Here is a 27139-nt window from a genome sequence, read left to right as displayed (position 1 = left end):
GAGGTTGGATTGGGGATCCAACTGAGGTCATCAGACCTGAACACTCACTGGGAAATCGCTTGTCTTCATCATGAATCATTTCCCTATGCTAGAAGGTTCCAGAGCTTTGTCATCCCCTCATTAGTCCTCAGTATAAACGTCTAATCTTTTTGCTCATGCAGAAGTTTATTCTGTGACTGCTGCACTCACACCTGAATATCTCAGGGTGTATCATACATTCAGGTTTTCAGGAAAGAATCACTGTCCACTCCCATCAATGCTAACATCTAACTATTAATTTCTTCTTTAATTGCATTGTCTTATACATAAAAAAATTAAGTTTAATGATAATGGAGTTAAAGGCACATTGCCCTTTCCTGGTCTTTGTGGAAATGTCCTCCTCAACTCATTAGCTAAGATGCTGGTTGTAGGACTAAGTCATAGGTGTGTGGAGAATGTGTAAATGACTGTATTTTAAACATATCTGTTTCTATTTTTGTTTTATTTCTTATTTATTGGGTTGACATTGGCCAATAAGATTATATAGGTTTCAAGTGTACAATCTTATATAATCTGTATATTACATTATGCCCCCTCCACCCAGCGTCAGTTCTTCCGTCTCCATATATTTGACCCTTTCACCCTTTACTACCTCTACCCCCTTCCCTCTGGTAACCGCCACACTGTTGTCTGTGTCTATGAGGGTTTCTTTTCCTTGTTTATTTATTTTTTTGATTTTAGTTTTATATCCTACATAGGATTAGTTTTAAATTTGGTCCAAGAGTCTTTTAGGAACTATTGAGACAATATCATATTGTCTGTTGACCTATTAATATGATGTATAATATTAAAAGGTGTATAAGTAAGGAATCTAACTTGGGTAACTGTAATAAATCACATATGGTAATGGTGTATTCATTTATTTATCTGATATGGGAATCTGTTAATATTTTATTTATAAATTTGCATTAATATTTCATGTTATTGGTCTATAATTTTCCTTTTTTTTGTATTTTATCTGTCAGGTGTGGTATCACTGTTACACTTGCTTTCTATGATAATTGGAAATTTGTCATTCTTCTCAATGTTTGGATAATATTGTGTATATAATACATGAACAAATTTAAACCATCTGATCTCTGAAGGTTTCTTAGTGCTCTCTGTGAAATTAGCTGTATTTTATACTTTTTTCCATGGGTTATTTCCATAATAATGCTTTCTATTTTTTAAAGGAAATTGATCCATTAATTCATTGTTTTCTAATACATTCAATTGTTATATATCTAGGAAGATTGGTGTTTTATCTATTTTTAAAATAGGTTAACATTTAGATTTTTCTCTTCTAAATTTTTTCCATCTTTATTTGTATATTATTGAATTATCCACTTTTATTTGAAAGTAGCAAGTGGTTGTTCTATTCTGTCATTTAAGAACATGATTTCAATGTGCCGATTAGATATACAGTTTGTCTACTGTCTCCCTCATTCAGTTATATTTATTATGAGTGAGAGATGTTTTCTTATTTGTCGTTTTCTTTCCATGTACCTGGCCAAACTCTCAATGTCTCCCTCTTGATTGTTTTTCTCTTTACCAGATGGTCAATTTTCTACCAGCATTTCATCAAATAAGTATAAATACATGAATATTCATAAACCAACATAGTCCCACTCTAGCTGGGATCTGAAAGCATTTCCTTTACTCACTTGCATGTGAACAGAAATTCAGTGACACCCAGACAGCAGCCTGCAATGAAGTCTCCTGTCACAGAGGCTCCATATGGGCCCCAATGAAGACGCCAGCCCATCCCCTGGGGACATGTCAGTGGCAGCACCAGGGACAGCATGGCTGCCATCATTTTAGGAAATGTTAATCTAATACTAAAATTCAAACTGAAAGGTTGGAATAGGGATGGTATCATATAAAGGACCTGGAGTTGTGTGGGTTAGGGTGTGAATATTTTGTCATCCATTAGTCCCCAGGGCCCCAGAGATTTGAGGAGTCACAGTGAGGTTAACCCTATATTTTGATACTTATCTGGATAAGAAACTATAAGACTTTACTCCTCAGCCCCAATCTTAGGCCTCACTTCCACCCCTGGTCCTGCTCTTATTTAAATGCAGGCTCTAGGATGATCACTTGTGGGCAGGTAACTGCAGGTAGGACTTCACTCAGTGTGGCCAGGTCCCACACCGGTGGCAGAGACTCCTGCATAGTCCTCAGGCTTCTTCAGACCTTATGGTTTCTGAATCCATCAATTCACTGTCCAAGATGTCAACACAGACCCCTGGGAACCAAAACTTGCCTTATTAAATCCTCCTCACTCCTCATCCCCTCCAGACTCCAGGGAGGTTGTGCTCACCAAGGACGCCCCTGGGAGCCTCAGTTTGCCTAAGGATACAGACTAGGTCAGGGCTCTGCAAAAGACAGACCTGTCAGCTCTTTTTAAAAGGAGAAGGGGTTACAGTAGAAAGCCAGGTTTTTGAGTGTACAGTCAAGAAACTCGGTGCACAGAGAAGTAATCCCCTAAGCCTTTTTAGATGACAACAACTGCTCCAATCTGACACTCAAGACAACCTGATTATGGGACTTCCTCATCCTGTTGTGGACATGTTGGCCTTAATTAACACAGGACAGAAAAATGTCCCTTTTCTCCTTCTAAAATGACAGGCAGTGTCAGTGTGTGTATGAAGGTCAATGCCCAGTTTCTGCACGTTCATCCACTTGAACCACTTTTGTTTTTTGGTTTATTTGTGGGGTTTTTTGTTTTGTTTTGTTTTGTTTTGTGACAGAGACAGAGAGAAGAACAGACAGGGACAGACAGAGAGGACGGGAGAGAGATGAGAAATATCAATTCTTCGTTGCGGCACCTTACTTGTTCTTGGATTACTTTCTCATATGTGCACTGACCGGTGGGCTACAGCACACCGAGTGGCCCCTTGCTCAAGGCAGCAACTTGGGCTCAAGCTAGTAAAACTTGCTCAAACCAGATGAGTCCATGCTAAAGCTGGCGACCTCAGGGTTTCAAACCTGGGTCCTCCATGTCCCAATCCAATACTTTAAACACTGCATGACCGCCTGGTCAGGCAGAACCACTTTTAATCATGTGTTGCTATTTGGGGATCACCTTGACAATTCTCTTAAGTCATTTTTCCATTCCAATTCTGCCGTGATCAGCATGAAAGTGAAGACCTAAATGGAGGTGACGAAGAATTAATGAAAACACAGAGACATAGAAAGAGTTTGGGCCAGGTGGGACACTGTGCTTGGATAGAGACACAATGACACTGAGCCTAGAAAACCTGTCACTTGCCAGGTCACTCAAAGCCAAGCAGGGCCCTTCCTCTGCTCTCAGCAGCATGTAGGCCAGACACATTCAGATGCAGTGGCTCTCTACACAATTTTCTTTTTATTTTGTGTTTTTCTGAAATGAGAAGCTGGGATGCAGAGAGACAGACTCCCACATGCTCCTGACCAGGATCCACCCGGTATGCCCACTAGGGGGCAATGCTCTGCCCATCTGGAGTGTTGCTCTATTGCAACGGGAGCCATTCTAGCGCCTAAGGCAGAGGACAGGGAGGCATCCTCAGCATCTGGGCCAACTTTGCTCCAATGGAGCCTTGGCTGCAGGACAGGATGAGAGAGATAGAGAGAAAGAAGAGGGGAGGGATGGAGAAGCAGATGGTTGCTTCTCCTGTGTGCCCTAGCAGGAAATCAAACCTGGGACTTCCACACGCCAGGCCAATGCTCTACCACTGAGCAAACCGGCCAGGGCTCTACACAATTTTCTGATTAACTCCAAATACTACATCATTACATGCTTCTCAAACTGGAATGTGCAAAGCCTAGGCCTGGGCCAGCCTGCTACAAAACAGCACAATATCTGTGCACAGCTTCCTGGAGCATCAGTCTTCCTATCAGATTTGGAAGAAACAAGTTCAGTGAGTAACAATAATCCCCCTCCCTCCCTCCACAAACATGCAAGATAAGACAGAGAAGAGCAGGGGAGGGAAGGATTTCCAGAGATACAGTCCAGTCTCTGAAGTATCACCAGGTGGGCTAAATGGGCTGACATGCAGCGAGGGTGGTAGCCTCAGTTCTTGTTTCCCGGACAAACCTGGCAGCTGTAAAGCTCAATGGATGTTTTGGAATCAATAGTTTATCAAGTTCATGGAGGTGACAGCCAACCTCTTCATCTGAACCTTATTGAGGAAACATCCTGTAGTTCGCAAACCCTCATCCTTCACAAAACCAAGTCCTCTGTCCTGGTCGTGCCGTGCAAACAGGACGTGTGCTTCTTGCACAACTCTCACCACAGCTGCTTGTGTGTGGCACCTGGCTGGTCTCCTGCGATTCTCTAAAAGTCATGGTCTTCCTGCTCTATATAATGTGTGGGGAGTGTGGCTTCTCCACGCATCCTTGATCCTTAAATGGTAAATACTGACCCCAAGGCTGAGTGATACTTGCAGGTCAGTAGTTCAGAGCATTGAAACTGCCTGGTCCACACATTGGCTTTTCCACTTAAGAACCAGAGAGGTTGGGCCATTGAAGATCAACATCTCAGCATCTCCATCTGATGGGCTAGAGAAATAAAAAACACTCCAGGTGAAGCTGGTATGTGTATTGTATGAGTTAAGGTAAGAAAGTGTGCAGCTGTGACAGAATTTGAAGATGCCTTGCTCACCCGAGATCCGCACCTGTGACATGGTTCCCACCGCCCTCTGCCTGTTTCAGGTCCCTGGCTCTCACAAACTGGGTTGCATGCGCACGCGCAGTACACGTCCCTTCGGCTGGCCTTGGGGCTGGGCCCACTACAGACCACCTGCTCGGCCTCCAGGGAAGAAGGAGCCCACCCCATCCCCCAAATCGCTCTCAGGCAGCAGCTGCAAATGGGAGACAGCCCACAGTGGGACCTGGGGCTTCTTCAGAACCAGGGCTCATGAGTCTCTCCTGTGAGGACACAGCTGCTGTCCCTCCAGTCCCTCCCTGGAAGGCAGCCACGTTTCCTCTGTACTAACCCTCAGGGCAGTGAGGCCCTGGGTGGGTTCGGGGTCGCACTGGGATAGATACAGTGTCCACCCGAGAGACTGCGCTCAGGGCTGTGCCTCCCCGTCCCCGACCAGCTCCGCCCAGACCCCTGGCTGCCCGCGCCTGCGCACTTCTCACCGTTACCGCAGCCTGCGGAGCTGAGCCCGCCCTCAAACCTCCATAGTCTCCGGGTCAGAGGGAGCCAACGACCCCACATGGCTCCAAAGCAGCATCTGCAAATGAGCATCAGTGTGTCACCATGAGGATGTGTGGCCTTACAGGCTCCCAGGTCCTCCAGTGGAGGACACCCCGCCCGTGTCTCTCTCCCACCTGAAAAGCAGTTCGTTCTCCTCTACTTTCCGTGGACAGATGCGCATTGGGTAGTTTAGGTCTGTGCATGAGGAGCTGCCTGGTCCATAAGACTCTGCTCCCGTATCCAACCGTCCCTGCTGTCTGGCTTCTCCAACGTCTGCGGCTTCTAGAGCCCTGGCTGCGGGAAACGGTACCAAACGCGCATGCGCTGTATGAACCGTTACCGGCTGAGGCACGTGGGCCTCAATGCGGAGCTGAGGGATCCAGACAACCCGCGGGGCGGCAAGGTGGGGAGAGCCCATCCCCCTCAAATTGCTCCCGGGCTGCAACGGTCACTGGAAGGTGGTCAGTCCCCATGAGGACTTGATACATGGTGAAACCCGAGGCTTTTCCAGCAACCAGGGCTCCCGATTTTCTCTTAGGGAAGGTTCTCAGGCCACCCTGCCTGGCATCTTCCCAGCGTTGCGTGGAGGCTCCTCCAGCCCTGGATTTAATGAGAGTGGGTGTCATTAGTAGGTTAAGCCTTGCAATGAAGCAGATCATTTGTTCCCCCAACATCTTGAAACTCAGAACAAGACTCTCCCGAGCCCTTGTGTGTTTCCAGTCCCGTCTGTCCTAAGCTGTGCTGACCCTGCGTGAAGAGTGTGCACCTGTCAGATGCCCCGGTAGCTAGAGGCCATGGAGCATGCGCCATGCCGCCACCACCTGCACCTCGTCTGTGTGCAGGGGGCTCGCCCCACCCTCCCCAGGTGTGTGCCCTCTGCAGACAGAAACCCAGACACAGCACAGTAATTCTGGAAACTCCGAGAAAATGGAAACTATGAGCCAACTTGGCAAAAATACACAAATTGACCAAGAAATCATTACATCGTAAGCAAAGAAATGAATTGCTTTTGGAAAGTTAATGTGTACAAATAGAATTGTGGAATTTGAAGCTAGGGAATTCATTACCAGTCAACTCTCATTCATTAATCAAGGATGGCTTTGTGACGATGGAGGGTTTTTAGGCAACATGCAGATATCAGTAAAGTGAGCCTGCAATGCACTTGTACAGGTGAGGTAAGTGGTCCACTGACCGTGGATGGCAAGTAGCTTTCTCTCACCACATCATCCAGGCTCCTAAGAGAAGTCACAGAGCACATGTCCCATGTCTCTCTTCTCACTGAAGTCACAGGGTCACCATCACACGCAGATGGTGATAGCAAGTTTCTTATTCCCTGTAAACTTACAGCTCTCTACTACCTTTGGAATCTGGGGCTGCTTAGAAGATGAAGAAGAGGAAAAGATAAGGTGTCTGAAAGGCTATTTCCCCCCCCCCCCCCAGCTCTATTCTGGCTTCTCCTCACAGCCCTGGTTATCATCTTGCCGTCTATTCGGCCGCCTACATAGCTTTCAAACAAGCTGAGAAACTGGCCTTCAGCAAGAATACTTTGCAAGTGAAACAGCTTTAGCTGAAATTGCCTAGACATGTAACGGACTCTAAAAATATCTTCTGTTGAAGGGGCAGAGTGTGTGAACAGGAGTGGGGAGCAGGTTGAATTACTGCTGGTAATTACTGCTGGTGGTAGGTTTGAATTACTCAATTCTAAGAACACATTGGCCTTTGGTGGACATGACTTGGGTTTGCTGGCCCCTAGCAGAATGCTCTTTTATTCACTGCCTCCCCTGTCCCCCCCCCCCTTTCCCTTGTCCTGCCTCTGGGATGCAGCTTGCAACAAGGCCACATCATGTGAAGACCTGAAGATTCACTCTGAAGGCTCTGCTGTAGAAGCAGATAGAATGTTTCTTCTGAGCTGATCCTTGTCAAGCAGAAAGCCCCATCTTGACATCTGCCTGGGCTCCAGACAGTCCATATAAAATGCTCACTAATTCTGCAGACCCTGCAGTCACTAAAGCAGGGGAACTACCTCCTCCAGAGCTGGCACCCTTTGTGAAACCGGCACGTGGTTACTGCCCAGCTGCCTAATCAAGGGCCCCAGACACCACAAGGTCTGTCTCCGTGCACACCTCCAATGTCACCTTGTCAGGTCCAAAGGATCAGAACAAAGCTGCATTACATTCTCTCTTGGAGGTGTTTCATAAATGATGACTTAGTTTAGGAGTTTTCTGGTTGTTTTGCTTTGCTTTTCAGACCTATTTTGAAGGCAGCTTTCCTTCTAATGACATCTCAGTTATTGCCACACTCTCTTTATAGCTGCCGGTATTGCACGGGTAGCTTTTTCTCTAAAAACAAAAACAAAAAGAAACCTGCAGAATCATTTCTCTCTTTTATGTTCTGCACCAGAAAACTGCCTGCCAGGAGGTCCTTGAGACTTTGGGTGAACAGGCACTTGGCTGCTGCCTAGTGTCAGACCTGCGAGTTTAATGAGGTACAGAAGCAGGGACCACTTCCAACCCTGAGATTCCAGTCTGGAGCCTTCTGCTCCTGCTCGAGGTCCCTGTGACCCAGACAGACTCACCCCCGTGCTCCTAGCCCACTTCTGCCTGTCCATTTCTGCCTGTGCTTGTGACTCTGCTGTTACTTCTGTCCCCATTTCCTGAGTTGAGAGGCTCGTTATGAGATATGAGAGTTTAAGGAAGGCCGTATAGGTAAGTAACATCAACCCGTTCACGACAGAAACCATCCTAGAGAAGACGGTGGAGGGAGAAGAATGCTGTTTAAGGTTTGCAGAGGCCCATAGGAGAGCATGACTCACCGAGTACCTGGTTCCAGTCCTCAGACAAGCATGTGTGCACAGCCTGGCGAACTTCCCTGATAACATTCAGTCTCCTCTTACTTGGTGATCTCATAACCAAGGAGGCTCTGCTGAAATCAAGTGTGAGGGGAGAGACATGGTCCTTGAGCTCAGGGGTGAGGTCTCATCAGCTGTGCCCACCCACCCAGGGTCCCGGCAGAGTCCCAGATGCCTGTGGTTCCACCCAGCAGCTGCTTCCTCTAAGACATAAATTCCTGAAAATTTCTTTCTTCTAACTGGGTCATTTTACTTCTTCATATGTTAATTAGGAACAGTGTGTTTTAAACCACTACTCTAATATAGAAGTGAAGGAGGGGAGTGCATTATCACTAAAAGTGAGAACACTCTATATTCTGTAGAGCATGCGTGCCGTTAGACATGAGAACGTCATTCCAGGAGACATGCACAGAATGCTCAAGCTGCTACAGAGCTCCAAGCTAGAACAGCAAAAGCAAATCCCATAGAAAAATTGTTTGAACTTTGTTAAGTTTTAAATAGTGTGCTGTTTGAGAGACAATGTTAACAGAATGGCAACAGAGCCACAGACTGTTTGCAAATCACATATCTGAAAAAAAAAAAAAAAACTCACGTAAAGCACCGCTGATCAGATTATCAAAAGATGCTCCACCAAAGATGATATACAGATGACAAGTAAGCACATGGAAGAATGTTCAGCCTCAGAAGATCTCAGTGAAATGCAGATTGAAACCACAATGAAAAGGCACTGCATCTCTTGAGAATGGGTAAAGTTAACACGACTGACCATGTCAAGTGCAGACAAGGACGTGGCACAGTTATGTGTCCTTCTGGTTGAAGTGAAAATGATTAGATCACTTTAAAGAATGGTTCTGTTCTTTCTAAAAAATTAAACATATTCTTGTTAGCATGTCCCACTATTGTATATCACAAAGAAATGTACACATACTGTATGTGCTTACAATAAGTCCCCCACAAATATTTATAGCTGCTTTATTTATAATAGCCAGTTACTGTAAATGACCCCCATGTCTCTCAGTAGACAATAGTTTAAATGAACTGTGCTATATCCATAGAGTGGGTACTTTTAGCGACTAATGACTTATGGATATATGATAAAGTGTAGATTAAGTTTTTAAAATGCCACATGAAATCTAAGGACAAACATTGTAACCTTACACTTCATTTTGATGCCTGGACATCATTAGTGACCTACAAAAATGAATGTCTCAACACAAAATTACACTGAGGGGATCTATTGATTCTACTGCACTGGGTAGTGGCATCAGAATGACCCAATTTCACAAACCAGAGCCCTTCCAGGAGAGCTGGGTGGTATGAAATGGGCTGCAGGATGTGCATTCTGAGACCAGCAGGGGGCGCTGGTGGACTGCGCCAGAGGCTCAGGGTTCTGGGCCAGGCAGGCTAGGAAAGTTCTCTACTGGCTCTTGCACACTTGGGCAGGCAGTGTCCTCACTGAAGTGTGACTTGCCTGCACCTGTGGACCCAGGAAGGCCCAGAGGGCTGTGACTCACACACTTACCTCATATCTCAGCCCCTTCCCCTCATGGATTCAATTGTCCAGGCCTGATATACAGCTCAAAATAGATAGAAAATCACACAACACTTTAATTTTCTATTAAAAAACTAATTAAATGGCAAACAGAATGAAATACATATAGATACAAAATGGTAAAAAATGCTTGGAAAACTTCATTTTGATATCATCCAAAGAATGCAAATGATTATGTATAATACTAAAATTTAATATGAATACAGTATTACATTAATGTATTATTAAAGTTCTACCACTTAAAGGAGTCTGGATTGTATTTATTATTTGATGTATAGCGTTTCTGGCAATTGGTGTATTTTTACCAATTATTGAGGGATATTATATTAGATTTTAGTAAATATAAATAATCTTTATAATACAGCTCCAGTCCCCAGTACTAGGGAAATCCTGCCCAGTGAGCAGATCTGAACAGTCTCATTACTGAGGACTATGTACACCTAGGTGGTCAGCATGCGAGAATATGCTCAATACAATGTGTCATTGGGCATTGTAAGTTAAAACAAGAGATGCCACTAGTCCCATTAGAATGGTAACCCTCAGCCCTGGCCGGTTGGCTCAGCGGTAGAGCGTCGGCCTGGCGTGCAGGGGACCCGGGTTTGATTCCCGGCCAGGGCACATAGGAGAAGTGCCCATTTGCTTCTCCACCCCCTCCCCCCCTTCCTCTCTGTCTCTCTCTTCCCCTCCCGCAGCCAAGGCTCCATTGGAGCAGAGATGGCCCGGGCGCTGGGGATGGCTCCTTGGCCTCTGCCCCAGGTGCTAGAGTGGCTCTGGTCACAGCAGAGCGACACCCTGGAGGGGCAGAGCATCGCCCCCTGGTAGGCAGAGCATCGCCCCTGGTGGGCGTGCTGGGTGGATCCCGGTCAGGTGCATGCGGGAGTCTGTCTGTCTCTCCCCATTTCCAGCTTCAGAAAAAAAAAATAGAAAAAAGAAAAAAAGAAGAATGGTAACCCTCAATACAAGGATGACAGCAAATGCTACCCAAAATGTGGGCAGCAGGAACTCTAACTCATGCTGCTGGCAGTTCAAAGTCGCATGGTTGCTTTTGAGGCCCTATGTCAGTTTCATACAAAAATAAACACACTTTTATATGATACAATTCCTGGGTGTTTACTTATATCAGTTATTTGTGTCCAAACAAACAATGCACAAAAAGTTGTAGCTTCTTTACTCATGCTTATTATAACTTAAGGAAGCAACTGCTATGTCCTTTAATAAGTGAATGAATTGGCAAATTCTGGTCCATTTATACAATGGAATATGATTGGAAATATAAATAATTTATCAGGATACAGAAAAACATGAATGAATGTAACACATGCATATTATTAAGTGAAATGAGCCAATCTGAGAAGACTGGAATTGTGAGGGGGCCGGATCAGGGCCAGGATAAGGGCAGGAGCACCGAGACCCAGCTGTCACCTGAGGCTGCCCTGTCTCCTACATCCACCCGAAGGAGCGCGTGCCCCCAGTTCCTGAGCTGTGAGTCCCCTCCCTGCCTCTGCAGGTTCCCTGTGTCATCCTTGGGCTGAAGCCCTCCCACTCCTCTAGTTTCCTCATATCAGCTGGATCCCAGCTCTGTAAAAGGAGCCTAAGGAAAAGGAAGATTGCACAGCCTCCAGAAAGAGGAAGATTTGCATAGACTTCTGTGTCAGCGGGACATATAAGAAGTGTAAAGGCTCAGGCCTGGCTGTGGGTCAGGAAGCAGAGTCTGGGGCGTCTGCACCATGGATTGGGCTCCACTCCTCCTCGCCCTCCTGGCTCACTGTACAGGTGGAGCCTGAGGGAATTCTGGGAGGGCACCTGTTTGCCACCTGGGAGGATTGTTGTGGACTGTTAATGGCAAAAAGCCATTATAGATTCGAGGCTTGGCAGGGGGCTAAGTTCTACCCCCTCCATCTCCATATTTGGCTTTGATGCTGAGTGTTTGCACCCACTCCACTTGTTTCCTTGGGTTGCAGGAAGCAATATACATGCCCTTCCTCTGACTCTTTGTTTGTTTCAGATGTTTGTAAATTTCACTAATGTATCCTGTTTTTGCCTTGGGAGAGTTCCTGTCTTAGCCTTTGATGTGCAACTTTGTATCAGGGTCCTTGATTTGCATAGCTCTATATAATAAAGCGAACTGGGGCTGTGAGGCACTCAGATACTGCCAGGCAGTTTGAAGAGTCTTCCCGGTCCCATCGGTTTTGTTTTGACAAGTGTGTTTCCTCAATTCCGCACTGTTATTTAGAGCCGCGCTGGTCCGCGGCAGAGGATGACCTCTCCCCCCTCCCTGGGAAAGGGGTCGGTTCTGTCCTCCCTGATCTCTGTGTTGCTCCCTCCTTGCAGGGTCCTGGGCCCAGTTTGTGCTGACTCAGCTCTACTCTGTTTCGGGGTCTCCTGGACAGAAAGAAACCATCTCCTGCACATGCAGCAGCGGCAACGTAGGGACTACTATGTGTCCTGGTACCAGCATCACCCGGGCGGTACCCCCACCACTGTCATCTATGAATTTAACAAGAGACCCTCCGGGGTTCCAGATTGGTTCTCTGGGTCCACCCATAGCTCTTCCAACACCTCCTCCCTGACCATCTTCGGGTTGCAGCCCAAGGGCGAAGCCGACTACTACTGTCAGTCTTATGATTATGATAGCAGCTATAAGCACTCAGTGCTCCAGACTCAGGGGAAGTGAGACCAAAACTCTCCAGAGCCTCCCCGTCCTAGGTCTGCCCTCACCATCTGCACCACAGAGAAGGGTTCCTTTCTGTCCCCTGCTGGAAAGTTTGTGTTGAGATTGTTGATCTCTGAGTCCTTCTCTTTTTTCTTTTTCCAGATTATTCCCACGTCTTGATGATAATTGCCTATTTCCATTGCATTCACTTCATGGAGGTGATTTAGTTCAAAACAGGGTTTCTGAGCCTCTGCATGTCTGACATTGGAGATCGGGTCATCGCCTGTGGAGAGGGGTCTTCTGTACACGTGAGACATAGAAACATTCTTTGGGCTCCATGACTACATTGCTAGTAGTTCCCTGTTCTCTAAGTAATGACCCAGAAATACAGCTTCAGACATTTCCAAATGTCCTCTAAGGAAGCCTAATCATCCCAGTATGACAACCACTGTGTTAAAAGGACCTGCTCTCAGCTATTGGGACACCTTTGACTTTCAGTTCTGTTTAGGCCATTCAGCTGGACGGAGACTAGATGTGTCATCTCTCTGTGCTTCCGTGTTCCCGTCTGTTAGACAGGACAGTTACACACACTCACATGAGGTCAGAGAGCCTGTGACCCAATGACATGGAATCTCCTACCAACCAGAGAGCAGAGTACAATATTTGGCCAGACTATGTGTACAGTTCATATATTGAAACTTTATATAATGCACATAAAAATATAGCACCTCTGTCTTTATATATTATTTTTTGGTGTATTTATCTTTTTTAGAGCATTTTTTAAATGTATCTATTAATTTTAGAGAGAAGAAAGAAAGACAGACAGAAAGACAGAAACATTGACCTTTTCCTGTGTGTGCCCTGACCAGGGATCAAACACACAAACTTTGCATAGGCCCTGGCTGGCAAACTGCGGCTCGCGAGCCACATGCGGCTCTTTAGCCCCGTGAGTGTGGCTCTTCAAAAAAATACCACGTGCAGATGCTACCTCGATAAGGAATGTACCTACCTATATAGTTTAAGTTTAAAAAATTTGTCTCTCAAAAGAAATTTCAATCATTGTACTGTTGATATTTGGCTCTGTTGACTAATGAGTTTGCTGACCATAGCGGGACGACACTCTAAGCACCTGAGATATCCAGTAAGGGCTGAAGAATTTTTCAAGCATGAGACAAAAGGATGAATAAAAACATGATAGTTCTTATACTCTTGGTGTCCGTATTTTTCTGTGGGTCCTAAAAGAACAGGCAGCTGTTTAAATTTACCCTCTTCTCCCATTTCTGTAAATGTCATGGATACACTTAAACACCAAGAAAGACAATGCAAATCCCTCCTTTTTTGAAGCGTTCCCTAGGCTACACGTTGTGAAGAAATGTGAGAGCCTCAATTCATCATACAGGGATCACCTGTAAGTTTAAATCAACCACACCTGTAATATGATATCCCAGATGGATACACCCAGAGATGTTTTCACAGATTTCATCAGATGGTGTTTCTCTGGGGCAAATGCACTTCTTAAAACTTCAGAGGACACAAAACACAGAATTCAAAGCAGTGCATAGTCCTGAGGTCACCCCTCCTGGGGCTCTTTTAACTTCTCCATAATATATGTGTATAGATACACACTATATAGACATTAACATAGTAAATCAATGATATACTTTTAAATTGATTTAGTATATTAATTTACAAAACAAGCCACATGTTTTTCTTTGGGATTGTTTTGTTCTCTAATCTGGAAGTTGTACGCAAAGTAGATGACAAAGAAGGGTCATATTTTGGAGGAGGGAACGCTGGTTGTGGGCAAACAGGAAGGAGCTGGAGAGGGAGGGAAGCCTTCATAGAATGGCTGCTCCCGGGAAGGGGGAGAGAAGGATGGGTAGGAAGAGCCTCAGAGCATAGCGCAGGTCTGGGGAAGTCTCAGGTGGACAGGGGGGACTGAATGTCTCCTGCATGTGGGGTGCCTACAAGGACACTACCTGTAGCAGAAAAGGCTGGGCTTTAGGCACCTGCTGTGCCAACCTTTGCCTGGCACAGCCTCGAGGCTGTGAGACTATAGGGTACGTCGGCTCCCCAGTCAGCATCTCCAGGGCTGCCTTGATGGCCTGTGTTGCTGCATTCCACCCCCAGGACAGGGGCAGGGCCCTCCTCCTCTCTGCCTTCTCCTCTAATTTGTCCCTACATCCATAAAGACACTGTCCTCCCTGCACTAGCTGCAGACTTGGAGGGAAGGCTCTGTAAGACACCCACTGTCTTACTGGTTGACTCATCTGGGAGATGCCAGGAATCAGTCATCCCGGTAGATCCTCTGGAGCCATCTGCACCCCCGCCTGTGCCCGGATCCTCCTGCTCCAGTGATCCAGGCTCTGGCCTGGCCCTTTCCATGTCGTGAGTCTGACTCACAGGAGACATTTCTATCTTATCTGGATGTCCAGGCCACTCCCTGGCCCCATGCTCTGTGGAAACCTGATGCGTGTGCCATCTCCTCTCCTATCTGCCCTGGAACTGTGAACATTCTTCACCTTCTATGCCTTCTTCTGTGAAGATCTGTTTCTCTTTGGTTTTTATGTGAGAGGCAGTGAGATAGTGAAACAGATTCCTGCGCACACCCTGAGGGGCATCCACTCTGAAACCAGTCTTGTGCCAATGCTCCAATCAACAGAGCTATTTTTAGCACCTGAGGCTGACTCTCAAACCATCCGGCTATCCTCAGTGCCCGGCCCAATGCTTGAACCAGTCTATCTACTGGCTGAAAGAGCAGAAGAGAGTAGGGAGAGAGCGATTGGAAAAAAAGCAGATGGTGGCTTCTCATATGTGCCCTGACTGGGAATCGAACTGGGATTGTCCATACACTGGGCCAAAGCTATATCCACTGACCCAATTTGGACAGTGCCATGATTTGTGTCCCCTTAATACGCCTCTGTTCACACTCAGCACACAAAGTAATCCCTTCCACTGGGCCTCCACACCAATGGGACTCACTGTTTTATTGTTTGTTTGTTTGTTTGTTGCTTTCTGTTGCCCTCTCTGTGTTCTCAGCTCCACGGCAGTCCTCTCCTGAGTCAAGATTCATGTGTGTCCAAATCAATGAAGGTCAAACCAGACCGAATTTGCATTGTCCCCTGTAGGGATGATTCTTAACCTGTTGAAAACAGAAGAATCAAGAACAGGTGAAGGCTAGGCCCTGGCCGGTTGGCTCAGTGGTAGAGTGTCAGCCTGGTGTGCGGGGGACCCAGGTTCGATTCCCGGCCAGGGCACATAGGAGAAGCGCCCATTTGCTTCTCCACCACCCCCCCTCCTTCTTCTCTGTCTCTATCTTCCCCTCCCGCAGCCAAGGCTCCACTGGAGCAAAGTTTGCTCGGGCGCTGGGGATAGCTCCTTGGCCTCTGCCCCAGGCTTAGAGTGGCTCTGGTTGCTGCGGGGCAGCACCCCGGGGGGGCAGAGCATTGGCCCCTGGTGGGCAGAGCGTCGCCCCTGGTGGGCGTGCCGGGTGGATCCCAGTTGGGCGCATGCGGGAGTCTGTCTGGCTGTCTCTCCCCGTTTCCAGCTTCAGAAAAATACAAAAAAAAAAAAAAAAAAAAAAAAGAACAGATGAAGGCTAGATGTTGAAATGGCTTGAAAAAAAAAAAGCGGTTTGCCCGGCGACCAGCAGAGGGCACCACATGACTGTCAATAGGGATTTCTGCTAAACAGGAGCTCCCTGCTGGGCAGCACTCCAGTGACTGGAGGCTCCAGGGCTGGGCTCTTTGCTGCCTACAGACTAGCCGACATGACTCCTCTGGGCCTGGCCAAGTGCCCTCCATGTGAACCCCTGTGAGCTCCCAGTCATGGTGAAACTAGTGCAGCAGGCTGACCTCCCTGTTCAAGCGCCCTAGACCCTGTCAGTGTACTGGGGGAGGAGCAGGGGATGGGGCATATTTGCATGAGCTGTCCCTCCTCTGTGAAGCCAGCTTGGAGGGGATAAGAGGCCTAGGCAGCCCACTCTAGCTCTGTGGACTAAGGAGCAGCTGTGAGCACCATGGCCTGGACCCCTGTGCTCCTTGTTCTCCTCTCTCACTGCACAGGTGGGGACAGCACCCAGAGACCCAGAGCACCTGCACCCTGACCCTTCTATTCACTCTGATGTGGCTCTTTGCAGGTTCCCTGTCCCAGCCTGTGCTGATTCAGCCACCCTCCCTCTCTGCCTCTTTGGGATCAACAGCGAGACTCCCCTGCACCCTGAGCAGTGACCTCAGTGTTGGTGGTAAAAGCAGCTACTGGTACCAGCAGAACCCAGGGAGTGCTCCCCATTTCTTTTGAACTACCACTCGGATTCAAGCAAGGAGCTGGAACCCAAGGTCCCCAACAGAGTATCTGGATCTAAAAACACCTCAGTCAATACAGCGTACTTGCTCATCTCTGGGCTAAAGCCTGAGGACGAGGTGGACTATTACTGTCTGATCAGGCACAGTGATGGTCCTCACAGTGACAACACAGATAGGGAAGTGGGACATAAATCTCATCCTGCTCAGAGTCTTGTTCATGACAGTTTAATAAATTGCATATACATGAACTCTACATGGAAGTATTTCTGATTCACAATGTGAATAGTCGACAATGTGCTACTAATCAATTCAATGTTTCGAATCCACAGAAAAAATAAAAATTCAAGATGACAGTGAAATGTTGCCTGACTTTTCATGTGATAAAACCAGAGACATTAAAGCTTCATTTATTCTCTTGAAACAAATAAAATAGCCTGTTCCAGGTCATTTTCCCCAGAGCTCAGAAACCACCCCAGCAGGTGGACTATCTTCCACAACATAGACTGCCCATCCAGGGGTCAGGGCAGAAAACTTCCTGCCCCTTCTCAGCTCCCATACTCAGGGATGGTCGAGAACTGTGTCTCAGGGACCAGGCACTAACATATGAGACGCTGTGTAAGGACACAGGCCCGGGAAGAATAGGAAAAGGAGAAAACCTCAGAATAGAAATAGAAGTCATAAAAAGAAAATCCAATAAATATGTAGAAATGAAAGCACAATAGATGTAATTTAAAAATAAAACTCTCTGGAGAGATCAAGAATACATAATGTTATTTATTGTCTTATTTATTTGTGTGGTAATATGTTTATAGATTGTGGAAATTATTCACACTGCCATAAATATTCTCTAGAGGACTTCACCAGGGGGCGCTGCAGACCTTCTTATAAATACAAGGCCTGAAAGCAACTCAACCATCAGCCCTAACTAAATGGGCCCAGGGCTGATGCTCATGGCCTGAGTTAGAAGTGATAGACGGGCTTTCTGTTAAACGGAGAGCCATGCCAGCCTCATCCTGAGAGTAAAGCTATTTGTGTAATGCACCATCCAACACCCTTTACCAAGGAAGCTAAGGAGAAAATAAAGACTCCCCAAAGGCAAACACCAGCTTAAGCTCAAGGAATCCTGGGAAGTCTCCTCCATGACCTGGACTCCTCTCCACTTTCTTCCTCACTCAGTGCCCAGGTTCACGGACAATTCAGAGAGCAGTCTTATAATGGACCTATCTGACTTTATAGTTCATTCCTGACACGTTCTATTTTCATTTCATTTCATGGTCCCTCTCTCAGGCTGTGGTGACTCAGGACCCCTCTATGACTGTGTCCCCCGAAGGGACAGACACTCTCCCATGTGGCTCTGGCACTGGAGCATGTACCAGCAGTGTGTGGTCACACTGGTTTCAGCAGGAATCTGGCCAAGCACCCGGACATTCATTGATTTCTGATACAAACAATAAGCAGTTCTGGATCCCTGACTGGTTCTCAGGGTCCCTCCTTGGCCACAGAGCTGTCATGACCACTTTGGGGCCTATTTGTAGGACAAGGCTTGAGCACTACTGCTGAGAGTCTGTAGTAGTGATTGACACAGTCACAGAACCAGGAGAGGGACCGAGACACCACCTGCCCTTTGAAAAGCCTGGGCACAAACACTGTCATATGATATAAAATTACATGACCAGACAACTGAACAGCAGGGCAGCCAGAGTGTTGGCCATCCATAAGTAGAAGGTATGGAGGTTGTTATTAATACAGCCTCGTGTGATTGCCTGTGTCTGAAATGTTTTCTCCCATATATTGTTCTCCTTGGTAGTTCTACTTCCCAGGATGGACAGGAATTCGCAGGTGTACTCACAGCACATGTACCGTCGTCGGCTTCACTCTGCCCTCCACCTTTAATCTGATATTTGTGAACTGAGCACTAATTCAATACCCTGAATATTTCTCTGAAGAGGTAAATATTTGTCCTAAGTGGTGAAGCCAACATTCAGCCTCCTCAGTCTGGGGTGTGAGCTGAGCCCCAGGACTCAGGGCGGGGCTGGGCAGTCACTGAGGGACACACATTTGCATGGACATCCCCTCCTCTGGCAGAGGGGGGAGAAGAAAAGGAGGCCTGGGGCAGCCCAGCCCCACTGTGGGCTCAGGGCTGTGAACACCATGGTCTGGACCCCTCTCCTCCTCATACTCCTCTCTCACTGCACAGGTAGGGACAGGTTCAGGGGACACTGGTCATCCTGAGAATATTTACTTGGGCTCCTGACCCCTTACGCACTGATGACTGTGTTTGCAGGTTCCCTGTCCCAGCCTGTGCTGACTCAGCCGCCCTCCCTCTCTGCATCTCCTGGAGCATCAGCCAGACTCACCTGCACCCTGAGCAGTGGCTTCAGTGTTGGCAGCTATGGTATAAACTGGATCCAGCAGAGGCCAGGGAGCCCTCCTCGGTACCTTCTGTGGTTCAATACAGACTCAGATAAGGACCTGGGCCCTGGGGTCCCCAGCCGCTTCTCTGGATCCAAAGATGCCTCGGCCAATGTGGGGCTCCTGCTCATCTCTGGGCTCCAGCCTGAGGATGAGGCGGACTATTACTGTGAGATCTCGCACACTGGTGCTCCTCACAGTGATACACACAGATGGGGAAGTGGGACATAAACCTCAGCCTCCTCAGAGTCTTAGTTCATTAAAAATGAACATTTCAAAATAATTTCAATATGTAAATTATACTGGGAACTAACTCATGGTTTATGTGGTGTCTACTCTCATTTTTTTCCATGTCTCTGAATTCTAAGTATAACAAGATCAATATCAATGACAAGTTATTTATGAAGACATTAAAATTTTGCCTGTTAGCTATATGTAATAAAACTAGAGCATGAGGGACTGCTGTGTTTCTCTTGAAACAAGAAAACAGCATTTGAAAAAAAATTTTCCACAACTCGGGAAGCATCCCTGCAAGTGGATCTTCTTCCACAGCCAGGACTTTTCCCTGTGAGAGGTCAGAGCAGGGACCTCCACTTCCTCCCGAGCGCCTGAGCACAGGCAGCAGAAGAGCTCTGAGTACCAGGACGAGGCACCAAGATGTGAGGTCCCGGGTGGCGACTCCAGTCCGGGAGGACTTTCAGCTCAGAGCTGGTGCAACCTTTGCTGGGCACCTGAGCCTGCTGTTCAATCAGGACAGAGGGGAAAATTTGTCGCCTGAGCCCAAGAAATCTTTTTGGGGGTCTAGATGGGGAGAGAATGCCCCACTGTTCCTGGGGAAATGTGGATCCCGTTACGAGGGAAGGGGTGAGATGGGTCCAAGAGGCACTCATACAGCCGACAGCACTGAGGCTCGTGGGGAGTCCCGAGAGGGAGTTTCTTGAGCCCCAAAGCCCTGTGTCCTGTTCTCTCACCCCACAGGAGCTTTCCAATAATCTGGGGTGACATTGGGCTGTCAGACACCAGGAACAGGGACCCCCAGTGTCTGTAACTCTCCCTGTGAAGCTCCTGATGAGCCAGGATCTGAGATCACTTTATCCTGAGCATGAAGCAGCAAACACAGTGAGCACCCAGCCAGCACCCCCCCCCCTTACCTGTGTCCAAGGACAAAGGTGCCTGACAGTCAGGGGTCCAGCCCTCTTGTCTGGATCATAGTTGTCGTACACATGGCCTCTCTGACCATCTTTGACCTCTAGCCTGATGAGGAGGCTGACTGTCACTGTCACTTAGATAAGTACCACCCCATGCACAAAGAACACCTGTGCCAATGAAAACTGAAATAATATTAGTTCTCCGCTCCCCAAAGACCCATCGTTTTCCATGTCATGGACTGTGACCATCACCTACTGGTCATGAGACAGCTTCTGCTGTCACCAGGGCTATTACACTAGGCGGCCTTATGTTCTAGCCTTGGTCTGTCTTCAGTGGTCAGTAAAAGATTTACTTTTATTACTGGCCTTTCATTCAAAAAGAATCACTTTGTACTGAGATACAAAATACCCCTCAGAGCTGCTGGGCAGGTGACAAGAAATGCACAAGTCTGGCATCTGTGCCCTGGGAGACTCGGGGGCCCTCTCCCGCCTCCCTGCATGGCCCTGCTCCTGGCCTGGGCTTGATGCCCATCCCCTGCACCCTCACCACTCAGGGAAGCTGCTTTCTCTGCTTCCCAGAGGTCGCCCTCTGAGGACCCCTGATCTCCAGGTTCTGGGGGACCCTCCCTGTGAGGACATGGCTCTCAGACCTGTCACCTGCTCAGTTCCTCCACTGTAACCACATGACCTGTCATACCTTTCCCTCTGTGGTTCTTTGTTTGGTGTGATAATGAGTAAACATCTATGTTTGGAGGTATTAAATTATAAATCCAACCCCCATGAAAACCACCAAACTTTTAAAAAATGAACTGTATCAGGGCTAATGAGGATTAGGACACAAAAGGGAAGGAGCAGTTTTAGGTCAGAAATGAAGAATTAAGCTCTGAAAAGAGATGAGATGTGCTTTTATGATAATGTTGAGGAAAATCACAAAACTAGACAAAAAATATCTTATATTTATCAAATGTATATATGTGTGTGTGTGTGTGTGTGTGCACGCAAGTGTGGGCAAATGTGACTTTACATTTGTGAGTACGTGAAACATAGAGTTTACACTTGTATTCTTATTTATTAATATTGTATTGTTTATCTGTAGTACAACTGTAAACGTACCTTTGTCTACCCCTGTGTATATGCAGTTCCAGGTTGAGTTCAAGCGTAAATGAGAACACACTGAATTAATCAACAACAAAAGATCTTTCTTCTCTGACAGCTTCATATTCTCATGGCAAAGACACAGATAAAGACCCAGGACGTGTGCAGTGAGGACGGGGAGCCAGACTGGAGCCCTGACAACAACCCCAGAAACCAAATCCATCCACTGGCAAGGCTCACCCAGTGGAGTATCGCCAGGTAGGAACCAACAAGGTTCTTCGCAAACCTTAATCCGAGATCTTGTTATAAGGTAGTCACTTACCAGAAATGAATGCTGGGCAAGATAGAAGTAAACTTAAAACTCAAACAATCCTGAAAAAAAAAAAAACTCAAACAATCCTGTAATATCTGGTAACCTTGCACTTCTTTTTAATGCCTGGACATCATTAGTGACCTTTAAAAATGAATGTCTCAACACAAAACTACACTGAGGGGATCTATTGATTCTACTGCCCTGGGTAATGGCATCAGAATAACCCAATTTCACAAACCAGTGCCCTTCCGGGAGAGCTGGGTGGTGAGAAATGGGATGTGTTCTCTGACCAGCAGAGGGCGCTAGTGGACTGTGCTGGAAGCTCAGGGTTCTGGGCCAGGCAGGCTAGAAAAGTTCTCGACTGGCTCTTGCACACTTGGGCAGGCAGTATCCGTATTGAAGTGTGACTTCCCTGCACCTGTGGACCCAGAAAGGCACATGAGCAGTCAGCTCTGGCTCATACACTTACCTCATATCTCAGCCCCCACGCCTCATGGATTCAATTGTCCAGGCCTCATTTTCAGCTCAAAATATGTAGATAGAAAATCACACAACATTTCAATTTTCTATTAAATACCTAATTAAACTGAAAATGGAATAAAATACATATTGATACTAAATGGTAAAACATGTTTTGAAAACTTCATTTTGATATCATCCATAGAAGCAAGTGTGTACAATATTAAAATTTAATGTGAATATTACATTTTTAAATGATCACCACTTAAAGGAGTCTTGATTGTATTTATTAATTTGATATGAAGTGACTTTTGCAATCTGTGTATTTTTACCAATTATCGAGGGATAGTATATTATATTTTAATACATATAAATAATCTTTATAATACAGCTCCAGTCCCCGATAGTAGGGAACGCCTGCCCACTGAGCAGATCTGAACAGTCTCATCACTGAGGACTATGTACACCTGGGAGTCAGCACCTGAGAGTGTGCTCAACACAGCGTCATTGGGCATTACAAGTTTAAACAAGAGATGCCACTAGTCTCATTAGAATGGCTAACACTCAGTACACGAATCATAGTAAATGTTACGAAGGATGTGGGCAGCAGGAACTCTAACTCATGCTGCTGGGAGTGCAAAATAGCATGGCTGTTTTTCAAGGCCCTATGTCAGTTTCTTACAAAGCTAAACACACTTTTACCTGATACAATATAGACATCATATTGCTGGGTGTTTACCTATACCAGTTATGTCCAAACAAGCATGAGCACAAAAAATTGTAGCTTTCTTTTTTCACTTTTGTTATACATAAAAAGCAACTGCTATGTCCTTCAACAGGTGAATGAATTAGCAAACGCTTGTTCATTTATGCAATGAAATATGACTGGAAATATAAAGAATAATTTTTAAGGCCACAGAAAAACACAGGAACCTAACATGCATATTATTAAGTGAAATGAGCCAATCTGAGAAGACTGGAACCGTGAGGGGGCCCAATCAGGGCCAGGATTGGGGCAGGAGCCCTGAGACCCAGCTGTCACCCAAGGTCACCATGCCTCCTACATTCACTGGAGAGCACACACGTGCCCTTAGTCTTCAGCTGTGGGTTCTCTCCCTGACTCTTGCAGGTTTCCTGTGTCATCCTTGGGCTCGGCCCTCCCCCTCCCCTAGTTCAGCAGGAGTCTGGCTCTGTATGTAATAGGAGCCTAAGGAAAAGGAAGATTGCACAGCCTCCAGAAAGAGGAAGATTTGCATAGACTCCCCCCTCTGTGTCAGGGGGACATATAAGAAGTGTAAAGGCTCAGGCCTGGCTGTGGGTCAGGAAGCAGAGTCTGGGGCGTCTGCACCATGGATTGGGCTCCACTCCTCCTCGCCCTCCTGGCTCACTGTACAGGTGGAGCCTGAGGGAATTCTGGGAGGGCACCTGTTTTTCACCTGGGAGGATGACCTCTCCCCCTCCCTGGGAAAGGGGTCTGTTCTGTCCTCCCTGATCTCTGTGTTGCTCCCTCCTTGCAGGGTCTTGGGCCCAGTTTGTGCTGACTCAGCCCCGCTCTGTGTCAGGGTCTCCTGGACAGAAGGTCACCATCTCCTGCACCCGCAGCAGTGGCAACATTGGGATCACCTATGTGTCCTGGTACCAGCAATGCCTGGGCAGTGTCCCCAACACTCTTATTTACGATGATGACAAGAGACCCTCTGGGGTTCCAGATCGGTTCTCCGGTTCCACCAGCAGGTCCTCCAACTCACCTTTCTGACCATCTCTGGGCTGCAGCCTGAGGACGAGGCCGACTACTACTGTCAGTCTAGTGATAGCAGCGGCTATAAGCACACAGTGCTCCAGACTCAAGGGGAAGTGAAACAAAACTCCCCAGAGCCTCCCTGTCCTGGGTCTGCCCTCGCCATCCACACCACAGAGAGGAGTTCCTTTCTGTCCCCTGCTGCAGTGTTTGTGTTGAGATTGTCAGTTTCTGAGTCCTTCTGTTTTTTTCTTTTTTCAGATTTCCCCCACGTCTTGAGGATGATTATCGATTTCCATTGCAATCACTTCAAGGAGATGATTTAGTTCAGAACAGGATTTCCGAGCCTCTGCACGTCTGACATTGGAGATCAGGTCATAAGTATGGAGAGGGGTCTTCTGTACACGTAGGACATAGAAACATCCTCAGTGCTTCACACCTAAGATGCTAGCAGCACACTCTTTTCTAAGTTATGACTCATAAACACACTTTCAGACATTCCAAATATCCCCTGAGGGAGCCTAATCACCTCAGTCTGAGAATCACTGTGTTAAAAGGCCATGGTCTCAGCCATTAGGACATCTTTGACTTTCAGTCCCGTTTAGGCCATTCAGCTAGACAGAGACTGGATATGTTATTACTCTGTCTTCCTGCATCCCCATCTGTTAGGACCATTACACACACTCACATGAGGTCAAAGAGCCTGTGACCAACCATTTGAAATCTCCTGATAACCAGAGAACAGAGTACAATTTTTGGCCAGACTATGGTGCCTCTCTTTCTTTGAAATTGTATACAATGCACATGAAAATATTGCATATCTATCTTCATTTATTATCTTTTGGTGTAGTTTTGAGATTATTTTTGAATTTATTCATCAATTTTAGATAGAGAAAGGAAGAAAGAGAGGTAGACAGTACATTGATCTTTTTCTGTATGTGCCCTGAGCAGGGATCAAACCATGATTTTGCATACCTGGACCACACTCTAACCAGCAGAACTATCCAGCCAGGGCTGGAGTATTTTTCAAACATGAGACACAAGGATGAATAAACACATGACAAGGTGTTGTACTTTTGGAATCGTATTTTTCTATGGGTCCGAAAGAATGGACAAGAACAACAGGTGAATATGCAGCAAATTCTGGGGACAGAAGGCAAGACAAGCTCCATGAGCAAACGCACTGCTGAATGCAGGGAGTTGCTTGACTGTCCGCTCACATTTTACTTTATTAAGATTCTGTAAAACCATCAATGGTCACATGATACTAATACCCAGTTCAAAATCCATCACGTGACAAGTAAAATTTAATATTCAACTCCTCAACCAAAAGTCCCACGAAAGACTTTGGTCAGAAAACTCATGAAGGAAGATCGACGGGTTTGAACTCTGTCTGAAGAAAACAGGATTCTGCGCTGTGACATCGGTGAAGACAGCCGAAAATGATCGAGGACGTGCGTGCAGGTCTGGGCTTTCTTCTCAAACATGTCATCCATGAACCTCATGACTCCAAACACAGGATATTTTGTTCCTCATTCACTCTTTCAATTAGCACAACAATCAATTAGCTAACCATTCTGGAGATTCCAACACATACATTTATGGGGCAGTAGGGGAAATCCATTACTTTCACGGGCAAGTGCTTAGGGACATTAATTGTATGTTTATTCTAAAGCACATAGTGATGAGGGGATATGGTGTGTGAATGTGGTTTCACAGTCAGTGAGGGTGTAGGATGAGGGGATAGAGGGTGGAAGATTAAAGAAGAGGAGAACTATAGATGATGGTTGAAGTGCTATAATGGGTGCAGGTGATTCTATGAACTATTCTCTGTAGTTTGCATAACTTCAACATTTTCATCCTGAATTCCCTATTTCTGTCTGCATTGATGGTGCATGTCCTGGTACTGAGAGCCACTCAGGGGTGCTAAAATGTTTGTTGTCACCATGATTTCAGGTTTAATTCCATCTATTCTCAAAAGGCAGTGGAGGAGTTGTCCTGAACACCATAAAGAAACAGGAATTGAGGGTTTTAAAGAAACAAGGGAGTGAGAAAGCTGGAGGTCTAGACCAAAGGGAGGTGCTGCATGGTGGGGAGAGGTGGCGGGGCCAACCAGGAAGCCTCCGGAGGGGAGCCTAGGAGTTGGGGTTTTGTGCAAACAGCAGTGAGGAGTCACTGAGTATTTAAGCAGGGAGCGCCCTGCCTGAGCTGAATGACAAAGATCCCTCTGAGTGCCCTGAGAGAGTGCCCACGTAATCCAGAGATCCTGGTCATATGTCATTTACTAACAGGCCCTGTGAGTCTGGAAGTGTGGAGATCACCGGACCATTTGCACAGTTAATGCAGAATTAGAGTCAGGGTACAGTGTGGACGTGATGGTTTCTGCATTCAACTGCCCAGGCATTCATCATGTCTGAAATCACATCACTATCTCACATTTCTCTTGCTGTTAAAATAAGACCATACGTAAAAAAATGTAAGTAGAGAAAGTTTTGTTTAAAATATTAACAAGTTCTAGGATGCCAAAGCAGTGTCCTAACAAGAAACACATGACACAGATTTTCAGAACACCAACTAAGATGAAAAGTCAGTTTCTAGTATATAATGAGAAAGCATGTTGCAGTCTCCACTGGTAAATGTGAAGCCTATGACAGCCATTATTTTTAGCAATCACTTAATCCTATGAGCTCGCTATGAAAACTCTGCGTGCATGACTTGCCTTGACATGTTTGCTGACTGGTGGTCCTCCTTCGCGGGCTCCCTCTGGATAAAGGCAGCAGCTTCTGCTGTGTTCCGGTGAACAGGAAACAGCACTCTAGGAATTTCACAGGTCGGTGTGCAAGCAGTTCTCCAGGAAGCGCCTCAGTAGGAAGATGTGGGCCTGGGAGCAGTGTGGGAAGAGCAGCTGGGGGTTGTAGCCCAGCAAGGAGCTCAGGTGGCAGAGGCTGAACTCCACGTTGGCCCCGCCCGCAGTCCCCTTGTTGATGCTGCTGAGCTTGCTGAGCCTGTGGTGCAGGGTGAAGCCCTGGGGAAGCTGTGTGGCCCAGAGGCGCTTCCAACACCAGCTCCCCCTCCGCCCACTGCGGGAGGGGGGCCATTTGCAGTAGTGCGGTGTGGGGGTGCCAGGCCTTAGGGGCACAAGATGAGGGCAGGGTGGAGGGCAATGGTTAGGAGCAGCCCGGGGGATCCACGCCAGGGCCTGGACAGAGGGGCCATCCAGTGGCAGACCACGTGGGCGCATCCTGGGACCAGGGGTGGCCTGAGGCCCTGGGGCATGAGTGAGCACAGGGCCTGGAAAGAGGCAGAGGCCTGCTGAGCGCTCCCTGCTGTGTGGGGTGGAGCTGGGACCAGAACCCAAGGGTTTCTGAGTGTCCAGCTGAGAACTGGCTCTCCCTCCAGGCATCCCTAACCCCTCCA

At 46.9% G+C, this 27139-nt stretch overlaps 1 gene segment (V, D, J or C); it reads left to right on the top strand.

Moving 5' to 3' along the window:
- Positions 1–23304: 23304 nt before the first annotated feature.
- The window catches only part of LOC136392466 (immunoglobulin lambda variable 6-57-like), a 150549-nt gene continuing 146714 nt past the window's right edge, over positions 23305–27139 (top strand). Inside the window, 2 exon segments of the V gene segment in view lie at positions 23305–23379; positions 23502–23718. Of these exon segments, the coding sequence occupies positions 23334–23379; positions 23502–23718 (263 nt within the window).

Source organism: Saccopteryx leptura, chromosome 2 (genome assembly GCF_036850995.1).
Source record: "Saccopteryx leptura isolate mSacLep1 chromosome 2, mSacLep1_pri_phased_curated, whole genome shotgun sequence".
In the NCBI taxonomy this organism is placed as follows: Eukaryota; Metazoa; Chordata; class Mammalia; order Chiroptera; family Emballonuridae; genus Saccopteryx; species Saccopteryx leptura.
Note: the sequence above shows the minus strand (reverse complement) of the source record. Positions and strands in the feature narration are given on the sequence as shown.